Genomic DNA, 26019 nt, shown 5'->3' with positions numbered 1-26019 from the left:
CTATCCTTCCTGGATTTCTTCTCACTAAAAATGGGCATCTGACAAACAGAAAAACTGAGTTTTTACTCTAAAAAACAGAGTAATGGAAAGGATCGCTAGGAATAGAAATCTTAACATAGCACTATCAGTTTTCTGTCAGGTAAAAGCCTACACATAGACCACTGTATCATGTTTTCCTTTTACTATTAAAATGAATTTGTGAAGAAATGTCTTTAGTGAAATATACTTCATTATTACATATTTTGGTTTAATATGCTTAAAGAAAAAAGAAGACAATGGCCTGAAGACACGTTTTCTTTCTCAATTTTTGTGAAAAACTTAGAAATATTTACAAATGTGTGCAGGGGTGCAATAAGATTATCTATTATAGTTATTCACACACTGTTCAATATAAATTAGCTCAGAATAATTGAAAGTAGGACAAATTAAGTGAGTCTATTTGTGCCAGACCAAACAAATTATTCCAGCTACAAGGTTCTCCTAAATTTCAATCAGAAGAATTCTGATAACTTAACTCTTATCTCCAGGCTTTTGAAGGACCCTTAGTTACCCGAGATTCGCGAGACATCGAAAGAGCACACAGATTAGGAAAAAGAATCAATATGCACAAGCCAATGCTAAACCAAGAGAAATTCATATTCTTTTTTTTTTAGAATGTATAGGCCTAATGAATGTGCTCTAGGAAGCAACAAATGAACAAAAGCTTTCATGGGCTGGAAAAAAAATATTTATTTCTCAAACTATAGAAGGTAGCAAATTTCTCCTTCCTGGATTTCTTTTCACTGCAAAATGGGTGTCTATCAATTAGAAAATCTGAGTTTTCACTACTCTTAAAAAAAAACAGAGCCATCGAAAGGATCCCTAGGGAAAAAATCGTAATGTAGCAAAGTTTTCTGTCATATAAAAGCATATACATAGATCACTGTGTCATGTCTTACTTTTACTATTAAAATTCCTTTGAGAAGAAGTATTTTCAGTGATAGGTACTTCATTAGTACATATTTCGGTTTAATTTGCTTAAGGGAAATTAAAAATAATGTTACAGCCTGAAGGCATTTTCTTTGTTAATTATTGCGGAAAAATGTAGAAATATTTAAAATTGTGCTCAGGGGTCTCATATACGCATTACAATATTTTACCCTTCATTAACAATACAGAGAACTCCCATGAAGGACAATACACTGTTACATCCAAGTCGTTAAAAAAAAAAAAAAAAATGTTTATGATTCTTTTACCAAAAATTTGTTGGCTAACAATTGAAAAATATATATCCACGCAGTAAATCTATTAATGTAAACAACAAATCTTCGAGGGGACCTTTGGTTTTATGTTTACTCAATAAACGTTGACAGTGAAATATTCATGAATCAGGATTGAAAGGCAATGGCACTCACTGTAATGTTAATATTAATTATAGTTTAATCACGCACTGTTCAATATAAATAAGTTTAGAATAATAGAAAATGGGACTAAGGAAATTAGTCTATTTGTACCGGGCAAAACAAATGATTACAGATGAGCTCTTCTCCTACATTTCAAGTCCTCCAATAACTTACATGGTGAGGGTGAGCGTATCCTGATTCCTTTCAGAAAGTGTTTTGCTCCCAGAAAATACCTTAGTGTTTTTTTTTTTTTTTTACTTAACACAGAGGTCATGCCACAAGTCCCATAGCATTTGACTATAAATGTCTGGCTAGGTGGTTTACGACACTTAATCTTTCCCTGGTATAGTTCCTAATAAACTAAATAGGTCTATCACCACACATTTGTTGAAAATGATCCTTGGACTCAGATTAACAACTGTAACAACTGGTGGGCAAGGCTAGGACACTGTGTGGAATGGTAGACAGGAGTTGAAACTCTGGAGTGGGTGCAGATATTTATCAATGTGTCACCACTTTAAAAAAGATTGACTAAATTCATCTCAATTTTCAGGCTTGAGAGCGACCAAGGAACAATATGACCAAGAAATGGTGACTATTTTGACCAATTTCAATTTATTTGGCTTTTCTATTAAAGGGGGGACATTTCATGAGAATAGGAGTGTTCTTTATTCCATAGAGATTTCCTTTGCTAAATATGTGAATTTCACAGGCACTCAGAAAGGCTATTTGCTTTACAGTATTAGCCTTGCTGGGTATTCAGATTCCTAAATATGGAGCAACTGTAGAAGATGGCATGGTCAAAGTCACTAAATTTAAAAGAGAAATGAGGAACCTTAAACGTTATAAGGAGGACATAGTAAACAGTAACCACAAAAATAACTTGAGAATACACTGTGCTCCTCAGGGTTTAAAAAGGAATAACATGATCTAATTTCTTAATCCTTCCTCCCCAGCCTTCTGAAGACCCCATAGTTACCAGAGATTAACACTCAAATAGCACACAGATTGGGGAAAAGGCTCAATATGCACAAGCCAATGCTAAACCCAGGGGATTTATTCTATTTTTGGACTTTACAGACCTAACAAATGTGCTCAAGGTAGCAAAAAATGCTTTCATAGGCTGAAAATAAAATATTTATTCTTCCATATGTTGCAAAACCTATAGAGACTAGAAGGAAAGAATTCCTGGGTGTGAGATCTGCATTAAGAAAACATAATGCTCGTTATGTATTGGCCTGTTTAAAGTGATATATAAGGATGTGAATATTACTTATAGTGATCGTCTCAAACTCAAATCTTATATTGCCAGTCAAAAAAAGATTACATGGATGACCCTTAATTGCTTTTAAAGTAATTTTCTATATTTGTGCTTATTTTAATTCTTTTCTTCAGGTTTTTTCTTTAATTATTACTTTTTTCAGATTCTAAAACATGTTTAGTATATTTTATGTCTGTGGCTTTTTGTTGTATAGACTTGTGTTGTCATAAATATCTGGATCATAGACATGCTGGGATCAACGAAGGTTGTTTTCCCTGTTTTCTAAAACCTTTGCCAACCCCCCTTCCAAACTTTCTATAGGATGGTATGATCTCTCATTGTATAGTATGTGATATGGCTAGTGACAGTATGGTTTCGTGTGGCCTGTCATTTTATAGTATGGTATGGCATGGCCTGTGATTGTATATTATCGTCTGATCTGTTACGGCATGATATGGCATGGTACAGCATGACTTGTCATTGTATAGTATGGTATGGCCTGTCGTTATGATATGGACCAGACTGTCACTGGATGTTATGATATGTTATGGTATGGTATGGCCTGTTATTGTATAGTATGGTATGGGATTGTATGTCCTGTCACTATATAGTATAGTATGGTATGGAATGGAATGACTTGTCACAGTATTTGGTATGGTATTGCCTGTCATTGCACAATATGACATGGTACACCCTGTCATTGTATGGTATGGTATAGTATGGCCTGTCATTGTATAGTATAATATGGTTTGTCATTGTATGGGATGGTATGTTATGGTATAAGTAATTATCTGTCATTGTATACTATGGTACGGCACGGCTTTTCATTGTACTGTATGGTAATCTCCATTACAATGTAAACGTTAAGTTATAGGAGGAAGCACACTATGAGTGGCCAAACATGAAATAAAGCGATTTTCATGCTAAAAATGTTCTATCCAATGTGTATTGTGCAAACATAAACCAATATGAAGTACAACCTGTTATTTTGCATTAATCATTTTAACCATGCCCAAGACATCCTATAAATAGGGCTCCTGTTTTTTTGGTATTTTTTTAACATCTCTATCTGCATTTATTCATATTAATTTTGGCCATGTTTTGGTATTTATCCATATTTATCTTGTATTTTGAGAATAATTGAAGTAATAAAATGGTGTATTACCACCTTTATATCAGTGATAAATATGAACTTTGATGCTCGTTGTGTTTTACCCAGTGAAGTAGCCAAACATAACAAACACACTACACCTACGTGTACATATTAGCATTACACCACAATTTTTTTTTTAAATCTGCTAGTATTTTAGAAGTCTCGTCTTGTTTTCTTTTTCTTCATCTTAACTCCCTATGCTGTCCACCTGTTCCGGTGTTGGCCTTGTATTCATGAAAAACAGCACTAAGAGTCCCTCACAAGAAACCCAATTTTCTGTATACTTCCACTTTACAAATAAAAACAGAGAGGAAACACATTGTTTAAACTGGGAGCTTTACCTATAAATCAGGAAACAGATACAAAAAAGTTTTTTGTTACAAACTAAACAAGTAAATACTTAATAGTGTTAGCACAAACCCAGTGATGTTTTATGAAATTGTTGCTAAAAGTGACACTAAACAACATGTGTCCTGTTGGCGCTATTATGCTGCACCAAACAGGAGAAGGGGAGAGGATGAAAAGTATAAAAGAATGAACTTGTGAGACAAGTAGCGAAAGCAAAAGCACTGAGCAAAACCAGGAGCAAGAGAACCTAAAAACACAAACATTCTTACGAAATGCTGCACGCAGAAGACAGAAAAGGCCAAGACAAAAAGTGGGAGGAGACCCCGCAAAAATGAAAGCTGTACTTCATCCATGCTTCAGGGATAGGGACACACAAACAGAAAATTAAGCCAAAGTGAAGCAAACACAGGCTGAGCAAACAAGAGGCAGCAAATAAGACTGACAATGAAGCCAACGAATTGTAAGCAATCAGCGGCTCTAAGCCCTCTATATGTAAACAAAAGGTTTTGCAAGCAACAGCGCATGCACTGTCGCAGGTAAGACCTGAAAAGAATGTCATGATAATTTTTATTTCGTACATCACTTCAAATACAGATTTTATCAGGACTGCGGTACACAATGTAGATGGTTTTTACTAAATGTTCTGATAGACAAAGTTCCTTTACCTTTACTGTGTATATAGGTATCGCCTTAATAGTATGAACATTTCATTTTAGGAGGTTATTAAAGAGAAACCACTGACAATTCCAAATCTCAATGTAATTTTGAAGGACACTTCAATTCAATACATGATCCCTTGATTTCGCAGAATTTCCAATTGTTGTTAAATTCTAAATACAGTACAATAAACTTAAGCAACTTATTATAGAAAGAGTATTTCGGAGACTGGGGCTTTCTAATCTGGATAAAAGGAGTTTTCTCTTTTCCCTCTATACCTACTTGCCCCATTCTAGGCTAGATGGTGTTTCTCCACCTATAACCTTACAAATGGTCTCTTAATTTTAAAAAATGGGTTCAATAGTAATTTTGGATCATGCGCCTGTTTGTCATGACTGATATTTGGCCCCCATAAAATTGGGTCTAACGTGTGGGTATTTAGTACTTATTTGTTGGATGACTACATATTTTTAGAGGAATTTAAGGATTTTCTATAGATTTTTTTCACATTATGATCCCAAGAATACATAATTTTGTAATTATGGGTACAAGTACAAGGTATGATCTGGGAATCTAGGATAATTCGCAAGTTCACACTGGGAGGCCGTACTGAGACCCACAGTGTATCTGCGGTCAGACATAAAAAAAGAAAATTGTGCAATTGTTTTGACCAGGACCGCCCCCTCTCCATGTATCCTACAGGTATACTGACCCCTTGCAGGTTTTTACACTTTACTTTTCCCATCCCTTAGCCAATGTGAAAAACAAAATGGCGGCCGCAACTTTCTGTCAGTTTGCAGCCAGCCAATTAGCTCCTTGCTATTCCCCTGGATCTGAGAAGGGTATGCATCACTAGATATGTGAATGTTTCTCTCCTTAACAACTCAGAAAGTACTGAACGATTTACACTAGATAACAAAAAAGGTACTTTCTGGATGAAGATCTACCTTTCTGACATTTTTTGTATCTCTGTTCAGCGGTTTGGGCCGTATCCGTGTCTAAAAACTGGAAAAAAATCTCACGGACATAGAAAGGGGGAAGAGCGCTTTGGGACCCTCCCCATTTTCTTGGCCTCCACTTGACAGATCATCCCGAAACGTTCAAGACAGTAGCTGAACTGACTGTCGTAATAATTTTGAAAATTTCATGAAGATTCATCAAACAGTGCCAAAGCTATTGGCAAAACAAAAAAGCTCCATTGATGGAAAAGTTGGCCCTATATGTAAGTGTACACACACACACACCCCACCCACCACCCTCCCTACCTACCTACCTATAAATAGGTTCAAACGGTTGAAGCAAAGATTTTTTCTTTATCAAATAATTTATTGGTCAAGATAGGATAAAGCAATCTACAAACATTTTAACAGTGGGGGAAGAGATAAAAGTAGGTTTCTGTGTCGTGGACGTTTCTGTGAAAGAAAACAGGGGATACATGCATCCTCCAGTTAAACCCACAAAGTACAATCATCTATATTTGTATTTTTAAACCAATACGAATTTTATGGAGAAAAGTAGGAAATAAAATATATATATCAACCATGTGGGATAATAAAAATATGCAGATCAACAGCAGAGTAATATTTTGGAAATCTTTGAGAGATTTTTGTGAACTTTATGTAGAGTTGCATATCACAGTCATGTTGGTAAAGCCAGATTCCAGTGTCTCTCAGAAGCAAACTGAGCGGTTCAACACAAAGCGTAAACAGAACCGGAGAGACACTTGAGCCTTATGGGACTCTGCAGGCCTTCAGTTCCGTTCTAGACGTAGGGCTCTCTAATCTGACTAATTGCATATGGATTTTGAGAAAGAAGCTAAACCAGCTTAGTACTTTATTCTTGAAGTCCAATCTGGTTTCTATTGACTGCAGCAGTATGTTTTGGACTAGTGTGTCAAAGGCTTCTGAAAAAGTCTAACAGGCCGAATAGACCAGCCCCACCCTTGTTCAGTATATGATGAATGTAATAAAGCTCCTTTAGGATAGCAGATTCAGTAATGTAAAATAATTTCTTCCCTCTTCCTTTGGTTTAATAATGTCATTGAATACAACACATGTGAAGTAATTAATACAGTAATAAAAACATAACCAGACAAATTAAAAGCAGGCAGGTCATATCGTGGATAGCCAGGATCTTATTTCCCCTATGCAAGACTATTGGAGTGTTTCTCCAGTTTTTAGCTCAATATGCATTAAAGACTAGACTGTGAGAAATGGCTGTGATCATTGAACTGAAGAAATAGTTACATGACAATGGTGGATGGATGGAGAGATTCTACATTTTAAATAATGGAACAGAAGTGAAATAAAGAGTGGGAAAAAGAATAGGGGAGGAAAACTGGATAACAAAAATACGTTTGTTGACATAGAGTAACACAAAATGAATGAAGCAACAATGTGAAAGGAAACTAAATTTCAAAAAAGATAATCTCCTGTATTTAATACACATGCCAACAATGAACCCAAAGCAATGAAAGAGAACTACAGTTAGTTTTAGAGGTGGGATGGAGAGGTTATGATTCCAAAATACAGTTGCACGTGCAAAATATCCTGGTATTACATCCACGAAAACCTGCTATCACGTCTCATTCATACCAGCCAATGTGGAGTATTCTCTGGAAGCAGAGGGCAGTGAAACTCTGCAACTACCTATAAACATTGACAAAGGAATTATGGAGGGTCATGTTTTCTGTCAACTAAACCTCCTTTTGCAGTGTTTAGCTCTTTTCTACCATCCCAATAAATTGACAGCAGTAGGTGGCCAGATGAAGACAAAACTTTATAAACAAAACTGTTTGCAGTCCTGCTTGGGGAATAAGTATAGAAAAAAAACGGAATCCAGACAACATAATTAATTTACTCTGTGAGCTGCTAGCTTGACTAGTAGTGATACTTTTAAAATATCAACCAGGGTTGGATCTCTTTTAGCAGGACAGACAGATTCCTCAATTGGTAATGCTGCTTTTAAAGGTTCCGATCATGGCAATAAATGGGGAGCGGTTTCATTTACAGTGCTTGCCACGGACGAAGACAGTGTGAATTCTAGATCACTGCAGATCAGTGATTTTTTCTGATTATCAAAAGTCAAGTTAATGTATACAATACTGCTTATGTGTTGAAGATCCAGGCAGGCTGAGGGGGCAGTAACTTACCATGTGGTGATGAGCATATGGGACATTTGATTCTTGGAAGAAAGTACTAAGCGCCGTCTGAAAAACAAAACACCAACAATTTAGGAAAACAATTACAAATTAGAATACTGATTAAACAGCATGCAGTGATTGAAAGCAATGTGTGCTTTCACAGCCTCTCTCTGCACTGCTAAGTGTGCTGTGAGTATATTTCTACCCACATTCAATTAAATAAAGATTTTGGCAATAGTGGTTAATTGGGACAACATTAACTTGTGATCTTTATTTCATATAGATCAATTCAAAACTGCAATTTCCTTCGATTTCCAAATACCACCCTCATTCTTTTATACAGTGTAAATCCCAACACAGATTACCTCTTGAAAAAGCCATACATTTCAAGCAGACTCGTTGCCTTTCATCGGGAATTAGTACAAATCTTTAATCTAAATTACAAGTGTCTGAAAAAGGATCAAAATAATATCTATAATCATGGTCATATCAAATCTAATTAACGGGAGGCTATGTGTGTCACAGGAAGATGCAGAAAGAATAAAAATGCAAACAGAACAAGAAAAGCAATTTAGATAATCGCCACTTTTTGTATATCTGAGTCAAATATCCAGCATTTGGTCACATGACTATCTCAAAAAGAATATAAATTCTCATGAGCTACTAATGCCAAAGATAAGTGGAACATTCCCATGTTCGAACTGCAGTGTCTGTAACTCAACAATCAAAGGCAAGCAGGCGCTATTCAATAATTAGAGACAACCCACTGGTAAAACGTACATTCAGATTAGATCATAAATCCACAAGTGATGCATCAAACAGTGTATACTGCTTGTGTTGCCCATGTGGCAAACTATACACACGGAAAAGTGAATGGAAAATGAAGATCTGTCTTGCTGAGAATAAATCCAGTATCAGGAACAGAAACATCAGAACCAAATATTAAAGCAGATAGAAGAGAAGCATTTTGGATTTATTAGAAGCTGGATCACCCGCAGCCTGGAGTTTAGTGAACAGTTTGAAATTAAATTAGTTTTTTTTTTCTAATTGGGTAGTTGCTTACTCTAATTGGGAACTAAACAGGACAGAAAATAAACACTTCCGACAGGATGTTACATCTCTAAGTCTATGTATTACCAGATGAAGAAGCTGGAAGTTACACATTTAGCATCAGCTTCGACACCAACCATGGAAATGCAGTTTATACAAAGACCAACATACAATAAGGCACAGCAATTTGAACAGTTATTATTAGAACCGTTTGAAATGCTTAGAGACCTCACTAGTGACAATCTCGGTTGGGATTAACAATGTAGAAATTAAAAGTGCATACTTTGAGAGGATATATTTGAAATACATTTTTCAAGAGTGAATGTTCTCACAAGCAACAGACAATCATCAAAATAGTAAGCCACTGCATACTCTAGAGGGCACAGAGTGATACTAAGTGCGTTTCACAAAGTGCTTCCAATCAGTAAAACTAAAACTTCCAACGGCTTTGACTTAGGGATGCACCAGAAAAAAATGTTTAACAGAAATATCCTCTTTTAATTAAATGAGGAGTGCACCTTATAGGGTGAATAACCTTTCATTAAATTGTAAGCATGATTTGTGACACCCTGCATTTAAACACCCCTAAAGTAATGCTGCACATACAAAAAACATAGAAGCATTGTACCATTCATGCAAGCATCCTCATGAACCCGGGCATTTCAGAGGTCACTCTCCCTACCAACTATAAATCCAGGAACCTCGTGGGCTCCACCCAACGAAGCACACAAAGGGGAAATCACCAACAAAATAATTAAGCAAGCCTCACATTGTTAGGGAACTAGGAAGCAGGACTAAGGGTGTTCAGCCTATCAGAGGATCCGTTCTCTTTCACTTTTGTCTACTACAGAACTTAGGCCCTCATCACAATTCCGCCGAAGCCGCCGGTGCCGGTATACCGCCGGTGCTTGCGATCTTAGGACCGCCCTAATACAACTGATCCCTGAATTCCGCCCGAAATCGGGTGGAATTCCGAGACCAGTCGTGCTGGCAGCCGGCGGTGCAGAGGCGGTACCGCCCACAGTACAGCCACGCCAAAAAGAGACAGCACACAGTATTACAACCCGTAATACGGTGTGGCGGTGTCCAGATGGCGAGGCGCTGGCGGCGGTGGAAGCACCAGGACCCGTCCCCTCCCGGATGACCTTCTTAAGTGACGGGGAGGGAGGTGCGTGTTTGTGTAAGTGAAAGGGGAGGGGTACGTGTTTTTGTGAGTGAATGGGGAGAGTGGGTGAGTGCGTGTATGCGGTGCAGGGGGAGTGGGAGGGGGGTGTGAATGTATGTATGTGCTGGGAAAGAGGGTGTGAACGTATGGATGCGCTGCAGGGGTGTGTGAATGTATGTATGCACTGGGGAGGGGTGTGTGAATGTGTTTATGCGCCTGGGGGAAGGGGGTATGAATGTATGTATGCACGGGGGAGTGAATGAGTGCGTAAGTGTAGTGTTTGTGTATGTTAGTGTGAATGGGGTGTATGACACGAGTGAGTGGGGATGTGTTTGGGTGTGGGAGTATGTGAGTGCATGTGTGCGAGTATGTCGGCGAGTGTATCCTGGTGACAGGAATGCTTATTCCTGTCACCAGGGGGCATGACCACCAGCTTTTGCAACCGGAAGTAAAAATGCTGGCTGTCTCCCGCCTCGTGATACCACTAGCGGTATCACGCCATCCGCATGCGGTAATGTGGCAGGATGGGTGAAGGCTCGGCGGTTTGGCTTCGGCCAAACTGACAATCTCCTAATTTGGCAGTATTTACTGCCAGCCCGTTGGCGATGACATCGCCACCATGGCCCTGGTGGTCTCATGAACGCCAGTATCGTAATGAGGCCCTCAGTCTTGTCTGAGTCTGTGTGTGATGCATGCAGGCAAGCCATTATATAAGGAGATTCAGGTACCCCACCTAACAGCCTCCCCTCGAGGACTTCAGACATCAGACCAGAGAAAAACAAATGGAACCAAGACCAACAAAACACAGTATCACCAGATCTACAGGGAGCGTCAACAAAAACGCCTTCCAGGCAGAGAGCTGAGCTAAATATTCAATCAAGAATACATTAGAGAAGATGAAAACATCCTGCCCCAAGTACTCACTAAGAGTCACTCCAGGCTCCCAAGGTAATTCTTGTTCTATAATTCTGTGACCAAGAACAACTGTGTTACTCAAACAACAAAATCCACAAAATAGGTAGTAGCAGAGAACGGTATTACTGTTGCATTAGAGTCTACATCTGAGGGGTTAAGTCCAATCCAAACATGCACACTACTGAGTGTAACTTCCAATGGGAAAAAAATTAAGAAAAGGCATAAGGTTTACACACAGTAAGAGTTAAGTGTGTGTATTTTAGCGGGTGTCATAAGGTATGGAAAAAAACACTACTCTTCTCACTAAACAAAACAACTACCAGATAATAAAGAATTGTCCATGAAAATACAGGGAGTGCAGAATTATTAGGCAAATGAGTATTTTGACCACATCATCCTCTTTATGCATGTTGTCTTACTCCAAGCTGCATAGGCTCGAAAGCCTACTACCAATTAAGCATATTAGGTGATGTGCATCTCTGTAATGAGAAGGGGTGTGGTCTAATGACATCAACACCCTATATCAGGTGTGCATAATTATTAGGCAACTTCCTTTCCTTTGGCAAAATGGGTCAAAAGAAGGACTTGACAGGCTCAGAAAAGTCAAAAATAGTGAGATATCTTGCAGAGGGATGCAGCACTCTTAAAATTGCAAAGCTTCTGAAGCGTGATCATCGAACAATCAAGCGTTGCATTCAAAATAGTCAACAGGGTCGCAAGAAGCGTGTGGAAAAACCAAGGCGCAAAATAACTGCCCATGAACTGAGAAAAGTCAAGCATGCAGCTGCCACGATGCCACTTGCCACCAGTTTGGCCATATTTCAGAGCTGCAACATCACTGGAGTGCCCAAAAGCACAAGGTGTGCAATACTCAGAGACATGGCCAAGGTAAGAAAGGCTGAAAGACGACCACCACTGAACAAGACACACAAGCTGAAACGTCAAGACTGGGCCAAGAAATATCTCAAGACTGATTTTTCTAAGGTTTTATGGACTGATGAAATGAGAGTGAGTCTTGATGGGCCAGATGGATGGGCCCGTGGCTGGATTGGTAAAGGGCAGAGAGCTCCAGTCCGACTCAGACGCCAGCAAGGTGGAGGTGGAGTACTGGTTTGGGCTGGTATCATCAAAGATGACCTTGTGGGGCCTTTTCGGGTTGAGGATGGAGTCAAGCTCAACTCCCAGTCCTACTGCCAGTTCCTGGAAGACACCTTCTTCAAGCAGTGGTACAGGAAGAAGTCTGCATCCTTCAAGAAAAACATGATTTTCATGCAGGACAATGCTCCATCACACGCGTCCAAGTACTCCACAGCGTGGCTGGCAAGAAAGGGTATAAAAGAAGGAAATCTAATGACATGGCCTCCTTGTTCACCTGATCTGAACCCCATTGAGAACCTGTGGTCCACCATCAAATGTGAGATTTACAAGGAGGGAAAACAGTACACCTCTCTGAACAGTGTCTGGGAGGCTGTGGTTGCTGCTGCACGCAATGTTGATGGTGAACAGATCAAAACACTGACAGAATCCATGGATGGCAGGCTTTTGAGTGTCCTTGCAAAGAAAGGTGGCTATATTGGTCACTGATTTGTTTTTGTTTTGTTTTTGAATGTCAGAAATGTATATTTGTGAATGTTGAGATGTTATATTGGTTTCACTGGTAATAATAAATAATTGAAATGGGTATATATTTGTTTTTTGTTAAGTTGCCTAATAATTATGCACAGTAATAGTCACCTGCACACACAGATATCCCCCTAACATAGCTAAAACTAAAAACAAACTAAAAACTACTTCCAAAAATATTCAGCTTTGATATTAATGAGTTTTTTGGGTTCATTGAGAACATGGTTGTTGTTCAATAATAAAATTAATCCTCAAAAATACAACTTGCCTAATAATTCTGCACTCCCTGTATATGTATTCTTATACACACACTTTCCTGTAAGGGATGTTATGGTTACCTTTCAAAACCTAACAACCACTGATAGTCACAGTTTATGGTAAGCAATGCTTCCATACCTTCCTTTTATGCATTGCTTAAGATGAAGCAAGTCACAAATAATGTCACAAATTACATCATCAATGTAATTTCCTATGATGTCAGGGTCGTGGAGCAGGCTACAAGCATCGGAAAAGTGTAAATGAAAAATTGCTGAACTAGTAATCGCTTTGGCCCTGCTCAATATGCTCTGAGTGTAGGTTATGGCCTTCAGACAATGCCATGCATTTTGGTCTTCCACTCAGCACACTTCGTCCAAATACTCACTAGCTATAGCCTTAAAGTGCATCCAGTGGTCCCAGGGCAGCACTTGGCCCTTGTCCAGTTCTTGAAATTACCCTTGCACTGTTCAAAGCCTCATTTATATGATCGATTCCATCGCTATGAAAGTTGGCAGATCCCATAGCCAACTTCAGCAGTGTCCTGGGTAATCAGGCAACTTGATCTGAAAAGACCAGACCGTGCAGTCAGCAACCTTACGTTTACAGATAACGAGATGCCACACCAGTTCCGCTAGTTCTGTGAACTCAAGTGCAACTACACATTTTTTGTGACAAGAATGGCTGCTGTTCCTGGAACCGCAGAAGCCAGATACTACTGTACCTTTGATGATTAACTGTGGGGTAGAACATCAATTTCAAACAACCTGCGTATCTCTCATGATAAACAAATAACCAGTTAGTGTGGTCTTTCTAAGAAAAGATCCAAGACTATATTTCTCCTATGTATAACTAATTAGTGAAATTGTTTTTTAACCTAAGATATCTTCATGTTCTGAATAAGACATACTTTTTTACTATCTTCTGTGCTAATGGACCATACGTGTTTTCAATTTGTCCCGTAACAAGCACAACAGCATAGTATCTGCATTTAAGGAGATACAAAAGCATCAGTAGCTTTAAAGTCCGAGTTCTTGGGGGCCACGCACTGACCATGGCAGGGTTCTTCAGGGTTGGAACACCAAGGTGCACGGAACATTCCTCTGCTGCGCACATTTTTAGTTCAGTCATTTGCAGAGACTGCGTCTATGAACAAATGCAAGGAGTCAATTCAGTTCACCCTTCTGGTTCAAGCTCTTCAGTTCAGGGAGACAGTTAGATGACTGCAGCCTTGAGGGTGATCATGTTGCTAGAATAAAGACTTGAGGGCCTTGATACATGAGCATTTTCAACTAGTCCTTTCGCAGGAAGATGTTCAGAGGTTTGCGGTCCAAGATAGACCTGAAGTCCCTGTCTTCTTTCAGGATGAAGAAGTAGTGCCAATAACAACACCTGCCCTTTTCCAAGTCTGTTACATTTTATGTGTCACCCTTTGATTGCAACAGGAGTACATACTGACAGGCAGATGCTCGTCTGACATTCGCTCTGGTGTGGGCCGCAAACTAGGGTAGGGAGAAGAGAAAAGGAAGAGTGTGGCCTTTTTGAACAGTTTGCAAACCCATCGGACGAGATGAACTGCCAACCTGGGAAGAAGGGCTGGATCCTGCTTTCCACTGGTTAGGTACACAATGCTGGGGGTAAACTAAAGAGGTTTGTTGGCCGCTGTAGCAGGGGAGATGGAGTTAAAGGACTGAAGTCCCTGTTGGGTTGCATGCTGTCCTCCACTTCCTTGTCCCCGAAAGCACTGAGCTATCTGCTTCATCATGAGCCAGGAAGGCTGGCTCTACCTATTTGCCAGTCCCTTGGAATAGCCTATAAATTACCAGAACTGATATAGAAATCGTTTTGCATGAGTCAATAACCCTCAATGACAGCAATGCAGCTCCACTGTCCCACAGCTGGGTCTGCCTATTTTCCAAAGAGGTTAGACCCATCAAAGCGCATATTCATTAGTGATGCCTGTCCAATACCCAAGAACCAGGAAGACTCTTATACTGTCATGTCTATGAAGGACAACACTAGTAACACCCACCCTGCCAATGCAGCCTGTAGTATCTAAGCCTGCATGGAAAACGTACTTGACCAAGAGCTACACTTCTGAATCATCTGAGCTAGAGAGGCCCTGAGGTCCTCCTACACTGCTGGCAAAGAACCAAAGGGCATGTGTATATCAACCCAACAGACAGACTGCATTTATGCATTGTAGTGCCAAGTTAGCAGAAGGAAACGGAACATTGCAAAAGGCATCAATCGTTTGGATTCTCTGTCCGGGGATTGGTTGGAAATGCACTAGTGTTCACCTTACTGGAGTAGGTTTGTACAATTAGCTTCTCTGGAGCAGGGTGCTCAGTGTGAAAATACAGTTCACTTGATGCTGGTCATTATGTCATGGTCATCTGCTGGGTAACAGGCTGGCAAGAACATGATTTCAATCAGGTATGTCCTCAAAGTATCTGTGAGGGTGTCATTAAATGGAAGCAAGGGCTCAGATGTTGCTGTCTCAGGCCTCAAAATATCTGTGAGAATTATAGTTTCAGATTCAATGGAGGATAGCTGCAATTCTAGTGCTTCGGTTGCCCTACATACCACCACTGCAAGTGAAGCACCTTCTTCCACTAGCGACCCATGGGGCGAATCAAGCTCTGTCTCTGGGGAGGTACCAAGCCCACTGGCATTTTGTAAAGCAAGGTATAAGGCCTCATCAGTACAATGAGGGGGAGCAAGCTAATCACCATCCATAATCAGTATCATGAGGTTCATCCTGCTCTAGCTGAGGATTACAATTATACCCAAAAAGAATGTGAAGCTTATGTTAATAGTTGTGATGCAGAAGAGGCATGGGGTTAGAATCAGGCTGCATGACAATTGGCTGTGCTTTTGTAATTTCCTGGCATTACATCGGTGAAGCTTGAAACATCGCCAGTGCTGAGGAAGCAGAAACCAGGGTGGACATCGGGAAAGGAGTGGAAGACTGTTTCAGATTCAGTTAAAGGCCCCGCGATGGAGCCCAAGGAGACAGACGATGCTGGAGAGTGACTCGCTGATAGTAACCCAACTGGAAGCCCCTACACTGCTATGTAGCCGTAAGGTATGCCCAAGGGAGCCAGAAGTGCACTGAAAATTACATTATGGCCTCCCTGAAGGCCTTGATCTGCTGGAGGGACCACGCTGGCCCAGAGAAACGTGAGGTACATTGGGGACAACTGAAGAATCAGTTCTGGTACAAGTGGCCTGGAGGAAATGAGATTTGCATCTTGACACCTTTGAACGTTCTGTTTAGAGTCAGAGTGGTGGGATGGGGTTGAGTTCCTCATCGCCCTCATGTGTTTACGCTTAGACTTGCTTTATGACTTACCCAAAGACTTTAAGCAGGAAGTGGAGCGGTCATGGAAGTGGCCACATGACCAGCAGGAGCGATGTCTACATTAAGATTGTGACTACTTCCTGTGCTCATGAAAACTTCCATACTAGTCCTTGAATCGCCTTCAGGTGCCTTAGGGAGATTTTATTACATGACTAAACAGATGTGTCTGTAGCCCAGGAACTATAGGCACTCCTTGCGCGGGTCTGTGACCAACATCTGTGAAGTCGTGGCACATCTTCATACTGGGTATTGTTGGTGTGGACATCACTCCCTACCAGACTGTGGAAACATTTTGGAGTCATCAATAGACCCACAAAGTTGGGGCTGGAGCTCCAGATCATTGTCGGAAGGTGCAGAAAGAAAGGAACTGACATCAGCATGCAGGGGTGGCGCTTAGAACCGGCTCTGCTCCATGACTTTTAGGGCGGTATAAAGTCAGTACGGAGCCAAGTAGTACCACATGTCAGCATCTACAACCATTACTACAACATTCTCTGGATTGAGTCTGGTGACTGAAGGATACTCTAAGGTGAAGAATTTGAGGGTAGAAGTAACCATCAGAACTACAGATGATCTTTAACCACCTTTTTCACTATTTTTGATAACCTGGCCAAGGCAGAAGCCTGCTGCAGTACTGAGTGCATCGCATCAACTTTCAGAACAAAACACACCCATTTCTGTTTTGCTTTTCCACTATATATATATATATATATATATATATATATATATATATATATATATATATATAGGCATTTTTAAGGTTTAGGAATGGTTTTGGTTCTTTTACCTACTCTGCTTATTTTCATGTTTTTGCAAATAAACAGCTTCGTAAACCCTTCAGGAACATCCTCTTACTTACCAGGGATTGCCTTTGCGTGGTCCACCAGGCTTTTTCCATGGCAAAGGTTGGAGAGCTGTAGTTGAACCTTTCACACCCTGGTTTGGTGCCTGGAGCAAACTCTTGAACCAGCGACAGCAAATCAGAGACAGCTCTCAAACTGTTTCAGAATTACATGCACAGCACAGGAAATAGCTACCTCTTCCAACTGAATTTGTTTTTTCTATTCTAAATCAGGTCTTGTTTCAGCAGTTCCAAAATCTAAGAGTCCAATATTCAAAAGAATAACTCTCCAAAACACGTCTATATCATGCAAATGTATCCAAAACACGAACGAAAACAGAAGTATTGACAAAGATAAATGGGATGCTTTTTGTTAGAGGATGCGTTTGTTAATTGCTGGGCAAATTTGTTGCACAGTTGTCTTAGAAAGAAAACCATGTAATGAAGGTGGGTCTTAGGTGATCACCACATCGAATAAGGGCTCCTAATAATATAATAGTAATATAACTCAACACGCAAGAGCAATCAATCAATAGTACACTTTTTTAATTTGTATAAGGCATCCACACAACAGATACTTATTAATAATAAAAAAACATTAAAATCACCATTTCCTGTAGAAAGTTCAACTTAATTATGTAGATGCCCTGTAGAATATATGCATAAGAAAACATCTGTAGTTTTCTTTTCATGATGCTTGATACTATTGTACTTTGAATTATCCACGAGTTGCGCAATCTAGGAGATTTTCCTGAGTCATTCAGCAGGTCTCATATTCCAATACTGGCAAACTACCTTATGTGCTTCATGTCTTATACCTACAAACAGCGGTTTACGGGTCTGAACCAGTAAAGACTGCCCCACGAATCATAAACGTGGTGTTGGTGGCATGGTATTTAGGCTCAGTATGTAGGTCACAAGTTCCATTACAGATAAGAAACGTCAGCAGTGTACGCACATATTCCATACACACGTTTATTCTTCTAAGAGCAATAAAAGTAGTACCCTAGAGTAAGGTAGCAACAACTATCATATTCAGCGAAAACAAATAGTGTTGTATGTGATAATCATGATCATTCTTCGTACACATATAATACTTAACATTGATGTTATGCAGTCTGAAGATAAGAAAAAGCACGTTGTCTGCGTTTTCTGCTCTCTTGCTGTTCTATAACCATTCTATAACCATTCTCTAGTCTTTTTAGTGGAAAATAATTTGCCTTTTCAGTGATCAAGGAAGCATATAAGGCTTTGTTTTGTTTGGCTCCTAGCAGATTTGTGAAATGAAGCAGCGAGAATCGAATGGGCGATACCATCCAGCTGTGCCTTTCCACATAGTCATCCAGCCATGAAAACATATGTCCACAAATACAAAAAATGATAGAGGGTGCTAAGTGTCATCAGGTAAGCGAATACAGAGGGGGTCTGTCCTTCTCTTTCCAAGAGACATTTACTTCGATGTAAAAAAAATTCAGGCAGTACATGAGGGGGGAGGAGAAAGTTTGCCTGCATTGTGGGGCCGCAGGAGTGAAATTGTGCGGCACCTCTGAATTGCGACCTTCATTAAACACATATCAAAATAAATGCCCCTACCGCTTTCACGGGTTTGAAGCGATCCTGACAAAGACTCATAGTGGGACTACTTTTATGTATTTCTCAAGGCAGAACACTAGCAGAACCAGGCCCACTTAACCCACTGACCGTGAGTTATTTCATTGATAGTCTTCTTGCTGTACCCTACAGGACTAATTCTATGAGCCTTGGAAGGACGAAAAGCTCAACAGTAATTTCTCAGATATGAAACTAAGCCTTTCAATTGAGGAGATCTCTGTAGCATGCCTGCTAACTCCACTATCTTGCTAGAAAGAGGGCTTTGATTCAACTACCTACTGAACGCTTTGTGTCACAAGGATTTTTAACAATGCTGTATGTTACTACCGAAAAACCAGCACACAATGCAAGTCAGAACAGAGATGCCTCAGTACTGATATACACCAGTGCATGAGTTAGAAAGAGGAGTGCTGTAAGAGCACTGCAAATGCCCCAGTTAAGCAATGTGTGCATACTCCAAATCCGTATAAAGAAGGGTGAGAGCACTCCAAGAACCTCTCAATGCTGTTGTACATCTGCATACTGCAGGCCAATACAAGGGTGCTTTGTAAGATCTCTGGATGTTTTGTCACTAAGATGCCCATAAGTAAGAAAACTATGTATGGGTATTTTTTCGGAACCCTGTAGATGTCTTAGGGGGTAAGGGGGAAGGAAGGGATGGCGTACCTCGTTCAGTTCTAGATTCTCCTGTGCAGAATGTTTTTGTAGTTTTAGTTATGTATTATAAAAAATACAAGGCACAAATTTAGCAAATTGCATAGAAAAATTGGTATGTGGGTGATCAGCTGATCACACTTGACATGAGCAAACTTAGCACGATGCTGTTGTAAAAAAAACAGGAAGAGACAGCAGATAAAGAGTAAAGAGATTCTCTCTAAATTACCCACTATATCTGCCGCCCCATTAAAATTATCAATGCCTTACCCAGTTTGTTCCTACCATTTTTCAGTCTAATAAATTGTGGGCTGTTTTCTAAAAGGTGAAATACCAAAATGGAATGGAGGATGAGGCGTGGATTAGTTAATAATGCATCGTATGACACAATTCAGAATAGAGGGAGAAATTCTGCACTGAGAACTGGTGCCAAGCGGAGAGAAGTGGAATGTTGTGGGGGAACCTAAGCTGGGATGGGTGGGGGGGTCGTGGGCAGATAAGGGATGCGAGACATTACAGTGCTTAAGCAAAGGAGGGGAAATCTGAAATACACATTAAATCACTCATTTTTTCCACATGCAAAATACAAGTGCACACGCACTACTACGAAATCTTCAAGTTCCATTCAGGGCCCCTCATTTCCCATTTTCCAACAGCTCGCTCGGTTGAATGAGTCCCTGGATTTTTTTTTTTTTTTGCTCCCCCACTTAAAGCAGTGCTTGATTCTCACTTACTGAGTTTAGAGACAGTTTTCGAATTACTGACTGCCCAAATCGGTAGCACAGTTTGGTCCACTATGCAAAAAGATTTTATGATTTACTGCCGCATTTGTAATTTTTAAGTATTTATTTCCCATGAGTATAACCATTTTAGGTCACAAGTTAACCAAGACCTGTTGGTTTTACTAAAGTTAACTATATAAAACCTACTTACTTACGAGGGTATTCAGCTAGCCCTAGTTAGTCTGAGTGTCATTAACATTTTACTTCCAAACACTACAGCATTATGCAAAGGGTTAGCACATTTCAGTCACTGGCTAACTTTTCTGTGAGTGGAGGCATTATGCTCTTCCACAAGCGCACTCTATCGCAATGTGTGTGTTTTGGTGCCCAAAAAATAGTTGGAGTTTTAGCCAATGACGATTTAAGTTTTATTTATTTGTATCATTGTTGAGGGCACAGCTGCCTCCCAACAATTAAGTTTTACAAAAAGTATGACAAAACAGTCACTGTTAAAACCCAAAGACTGGCAGCTAAAGCCAGATCTACTGGCTTGGCCAATGCATATTTACATTTTCCTCATAATTCTCTGCATTTGCAGGCGGAGAAGCTGTCAAAAGCTTTAGCAAAGAAGGTAAAATATCTGGCCACAAAACTGAAGCTACAGCTACCACAATGGGCTATGAACAATGTAGACACTCGTTTATATGTACATTTAGAAGTAATACCAGAGGTGAGCTACACGCTTTACTGATCAGAGGAGCCTGCACAGTGAATCTTTGCCAGGAAACCACGCAGCTGGCGTTCCCTTCCATCAAGTAGGACTAAAGGTATAAAGCACTTGTGCGCTACTGAGCACAAAACACACGAAAGCGGCGTGAGGCAATGACTAGGAGGGTTACACAAATCATATGCTCCAGCATTAAACCAGAAAGCGGGTGACAAACGTGTTTAAATTAAATAGTAAGAAGTTGAAGCTACGTGTGTACGTTAGGGTGCAGAACCCCTACATGTTTCAAATTGCTTGCTTTCTAATTATGGTGAACAGGTGCCCCGGATTTGTCGGGACAGTCCAGGTAGTTTTAAGCAAATTTGGCTTGTGTCCCGGTGTTTGGAGAGTCGACTGAAAACGGAGGGAGGAATGTTTTTGTGAGTTACATCGGGGGACTAGTTAGCAGCTATTACACGAAAGCAATGTAATTAAAATGTATCTTACTGGGTTTAAAAAAAGGCATTTTATTTATTTTCTTTTATGGTCCTAAATTGATGAGGGCTATCATTCTGGGGCGCTTTGATTGGTATAAACTTGTCGTCCTTCTTTAATTTTTGCGAAATGTCCCGGTTTTTGGGCTTCAGAATCTGGCCACCCTTTTTCTAGTCGTTCAGGAACGTTGAAAAATATAAACGCAGTAAGTGCGGATTCATGCAGTCCAGTTACATTTGCCCCAAACGGCAACAGTTGCTTCAACAGACTTTTGGACTATCTCCATAGACTGTAATTCTATTCGCTGCGAAAAGATAATTTCTCCAACTTTTCAATGGTTTTTGACAAGATTAGGACATCATGTAGTTACAGTACACTGCGGGCAGCAATGCATGACACGTCTATAGCAATATCAACACAACACGCAGTTATGCAATACACGATGCACAATAATGTATGAGCAGTGACAGTGTATCAAGCACAGCGTGTAGAGCAGAATGGGTATAACCAGGGTCACTGGAATTACGTGATTCGGTAGTTTTATTGCATAATTGTGGATTTGCCACATAATCTATCTGCTGCATAATTTGCAGATTTTTAACACAAAAAAGGTTTTCTCACGCAAACATATAAAAAATTACTTGAAATGCTGCAGAATCTGCTGCTTCCCAAAGGTTGACTAGCCACCTCTCTGTAGCTTATTGCTGTATTTGAGTATTAAAGACTTCCTAATAGAACTAAACATTTGCTATAGCAGTGCCAACTCTGGAGAAAATGACAAAATAATGAAGTAATACTGTCACAAAATATGGTGCATTATGCCGCATAATTTGCCTTTTCTCGCTATATAATTTTGTCAACTCTGTCTCATAATTTGGTCCTCTCCTGTCGAATAATTCCAGTGGACCTAGATTCAAACAATGGCACTGCTATTATGAGTCTGCTACTACAGTGCTTTCCACATAGGTGTGGATTAGCCACACTTGCCACATAACACCTGAAATATAATTAGTACTCAGCAAAACACATTTCATTTCTAGAGGAAAGGATATAAAGTAACTACAAAAAAAGTGTCACAGACATGTGCCAAGCTTTTGCAGATGTTTTGCAATCGTTCATGAGTCGCCCCTCAATTACTGTACCCAGGTATTTAGTGATAATAATGAAGTGACATTTACACCAGACTGTATCAGTGTGGGTTGAAAATACAAAAAAGTGCCACATCATGCACCATATTTTGCGTTTTCTACCCACACAGTTTAATCAAAGCTGCCACATATTTTTTGCTTCAATGCCACATAATTCCAGTGGCACAGGCAAAGAGGTGGAGACCATGACGAACGGGAAAACAGTCAGGGTGCAGTCACAGACTTAAAGCGCGATGCAGACGTTTTATGTATGCAATAGCATAGGTTTCGCCAACAGCATTCTGCAATGCGAGCACCGACTAGCGATATGAGCAAAGAACGCACCTCAAACTCCCAGTGCGCCCCCCTCAGGAGCTGCTCCGCCTGCTCAGCGCCGCACCCGGCAGTGAGAACGAACTGATTGATCATCAGCTGCTGCTTGAGCGCCTCCAGGTCCATATCTGCTGCAGGTGAGCGGCCCCCCTCAGAGCTCACACCCCAGACAGTTGCGCCTCCAGCCCCGCAGACACAAACACAGCGCCCACAGCTTCCCATCACACAGCACCGCGCATGCGCGACGGCGCTGCATCACTTGGCACGCACGTCCTCGCATAGGCAGGCAGCCGGTGCGTGATCGTCACGTGACTCGCTAGCGAGCCGTAGATTTGCTCTGGCGTGTAGTACATAAACACTGTCTCACGTTTACTCCCTGAGGGTTAAAGAATTAAATAATTACATAGTGGAGGGGTGGCTTGTGTGCAGTCTGATCACTTTTCGGGCAGGCTGTACGGCTGAGAGCGGGATATTTTCTCGAAAAGGGCTAATGAACTGCTGCGGGTATGCGTCGCCACGGATTCCCATTGGTTTACGTTTGAAGAGCACAAAGGTGAAGTGACCGAGATATCGTAGGAGTAACAGCCGGGTTCCGGTTCCACCGCAGGAGGTGTTGGAAATGTGCCACGCCAAGGAAAAGTTGAAGGGTCCTTATAGGAAAATCAAAATATATCCCAAGACCTCAACAGACGCCTTCGAATAATGCAACTTTTTAGAATGTCTATTTTTGGAGATGTGGGACTGGGAAACGAAAGCTGTTTTTTCTCTCCAGTGGCCTGTTCCAGACCATGGCTCTTTCCAAACAGGGGTTTTGTAGCCCCAAACGATGCTTCCCCCCTAGTCCTTAGACAAACTTCCAGCAAAGCTCCGTTAGATAGATAGCCAGACAGCAGAAGCTCTGCATTGCCCCAATGGTGGCTTTCAACATTTTGAAAAGTAGTAGAACAATTGGGCTACTCGGGTAGTGCGTGTCCGGGCATGTTCAAAATCTAAAAAATACTAAATAACCTAATTAAAACACAATCACAGCTCTGTAATCATGCAGTTCAACCCCCCAACCCACCACAAAAAAAACAATTTAACTAGGTCACAAGAAGATGACAGAACCCTAGTACTATAGGGTGGCAGGTCAGTGAGCCAACAAATTAACAGAAAAGCAGAGCTAAGGGTGTGGCTTGGCTCTGAGAGCCCTTGCACGAGCCAAGCCTTAGAACGTGCGAGTAATGCATAAACCATGTGAAATATGATAAAGTCTCTTCAAAATTAAGAAAACGTGCATTTCTTTAACATTATTAAACCGCATTATAGGTTCATTGACAAGTAAAGACGGCCAAGCATTTGCAAAGCCAATAGGTCTCACCTCTTTGAGAGCTGTTGGCTTTGCCAATGTCTTTTATCCATGTTGTACTGATGAGCATGGCAAAATGGTAGTAGCAAAGAGGAGCGTGGCGGAGAGTGTGGAGTGGCATAGAGGGGAGTGGCGTACAGTTGAGTGGCATAGAAGAGAGTGAAGTGGCAGAGTGACATAGGTAAAGTGGCGTAGAATGAAGCGGCATAGTGTGAAGTGGCATAGAATAAAGTGGGGTGGAGTACAGTGACAGAGAAAAGTGCATTGAGTAGAGCGGTGTAGAATTGAGTGGTGTGGCAAAAGGTGGCATAGAGTAGAGTGGCCTTGTGTGGAGTGGCAAAGTGTAGAGTGCGTGGAATAGAGTGGCGTAGAGTGGAGTAGCGCAGAGTAGGGTAGTACAGTTGTAAGTGTAACTAAAACATTAATAGGGAAGGCAGATAAAATGAAACATAAATAAGAAGTCATATGCCTGTGTTAAAAGTAGGAAAACACATTGCATGTCGAGGAATAATACTGAAACTTTTATAAAATATTAAAAAAAATAGTGTGGTCCATGCTCTATGCATAAGTTAACAAGAAAGGAAAGGAAGCCTAGGAGGACTAAGTAATCAAAATATTACAAATGAGAGTGACAACCAAAACAACTAATGGTATACTATGGACCGGTTGTATGCCCACTGAATTGTAAACAAAACATCTTTCAGCACATCCCATGCTCTTTGTAGGTGAGACCTAAAAGACAAATTGGTGGAAAAATATTTGCCTAAGATCACACATTTTCATTAACAGAGGAATCTGTGGATAATCTCGGTTTTTCTGGTTTCAGATTGTAAAAAATTGCTGTCTATTTGTCTCTCTTTTTGTACCTCAAAAGATAATGCCTTGTTTTTAAGTGTGTGTACAATGGTAGACCTGTTATGGCACGTAGAAGCGAAATAAAAGCTTGTCTATTTTTGGGCTCAAGGTTCCAAGAGGACCTGGAGTTCAGCCAGGGCCCTTATCTGGCTTAAGCCTGGCTCGAGCGTGAAGTGGCTTACCCACCTGTAAATCAGCAAGCTGTCAAAAGTGGACGTCTGGTTGTTGATGCCATTGGGCTCGTCTGCTTTCTTGGAGCACTACTCTTCCTATGCTGATAGGCTAGTGTCTACTGTTGGCTATGTGGTCACTTTGGTATCGAAGTACCGTTTGGTGATGTCACTCGAGTGTGTTAAAGGTTGATTCATGGTCATTACCATACCCAGGTGGCATATTTTGTCCTGTTGCACAGTTGTTCAGTTAGGGTGGCTAGAATGGGTGTGAATTGGCTACAATAGTTAATTATCTCAAGAATGTGCTCCTCAGTCACACTATGGAGAGATGGTGGTGTTGTCCTTGTGGTGCCTCAAACCTGACTTCTTCAGATGTCTGGTGCTCTGCAGGGGATGATGGTGCTCAGCCACATTGGGGACATATATGAGAATGTCATTATTTATTGTTTATTACACCATCTAATCCTGACAGTGTCTCACGGCTGGTATGCTGAAACTTTTCCACAGCTGATGATACTGTAGAGGTGAGAGTCATGTATCCCCTGAACCCTGTATGGGTTGAGAAGTTAGTGCGGTAGCAACTTGATTCCTCCAGAATCAGCTAGTGGTAGCCAGAGTTCATTTCTAACTCTGGAAACCATTTGGCACCATTTAAGTTTGCCCAGATGTCATTACTGTGAGGTGATGTGTCTTTCCCCCTTATTGGCAGCATTTAGCAGTCTCATACCAATAATTATATGAACAGTGTTTGGCTGCTTTGACTTTGTTGCTATGACCTGTCACATGGGCTCTCATTATCCTAAATGAGACTACTGGATTTCTAGGCAGCAGGATCGATA

General features: G+C 40.7%; 1 protein-coding gene across 1 annotated transcript in view; it reads right to left on the bottom strand.

Annotated features, from left to right (window-relative positions):
• The window catches only part of LOC138261426 (UBA-like domain-containing protein 1), a 63243-nt gene extending 40191 nt beyond the window's left edge, over window positions 1–23052 (bottom strand). Inside the window, exons 1-2 of the mRNA XM_069210370.1 lie at window positions 22817–23052; window positions 7953–8009 (exon numbers count right to left, since the gene is read on the bottom strand). Of these exons, the coding sequence (XP_069066471.1) occupies window positions 7953–8009; window positions 22817–23026 (267 nt within the window). The 5' untranslated portion in view covers window positions 23027–23052. The remainder of the gene's footprint in view (window positions 1–7952; window positions 8010–22816) is intronic.
• Window positions 23053–26019: the final 2967 nt, after the last annotated feature.

Source organism: Pleurodeles waltl, chromosome 10 (assembly GCF_031143425.1).
Source record: "Pleurodeles waltl isolate 20211129_DDA chromosome 10, aPleWal1.hap1.20221129, whole genome shotgun sequence".
NCBI lineage: Eukaryota > Metazoa > Chordata > Amphibia > Caudata > Salamandridae > Pleurodeles > Pleurodeles waltl.
This window is presented reverse-complemented; position numbering and strand designations above follow the sequence as displayed.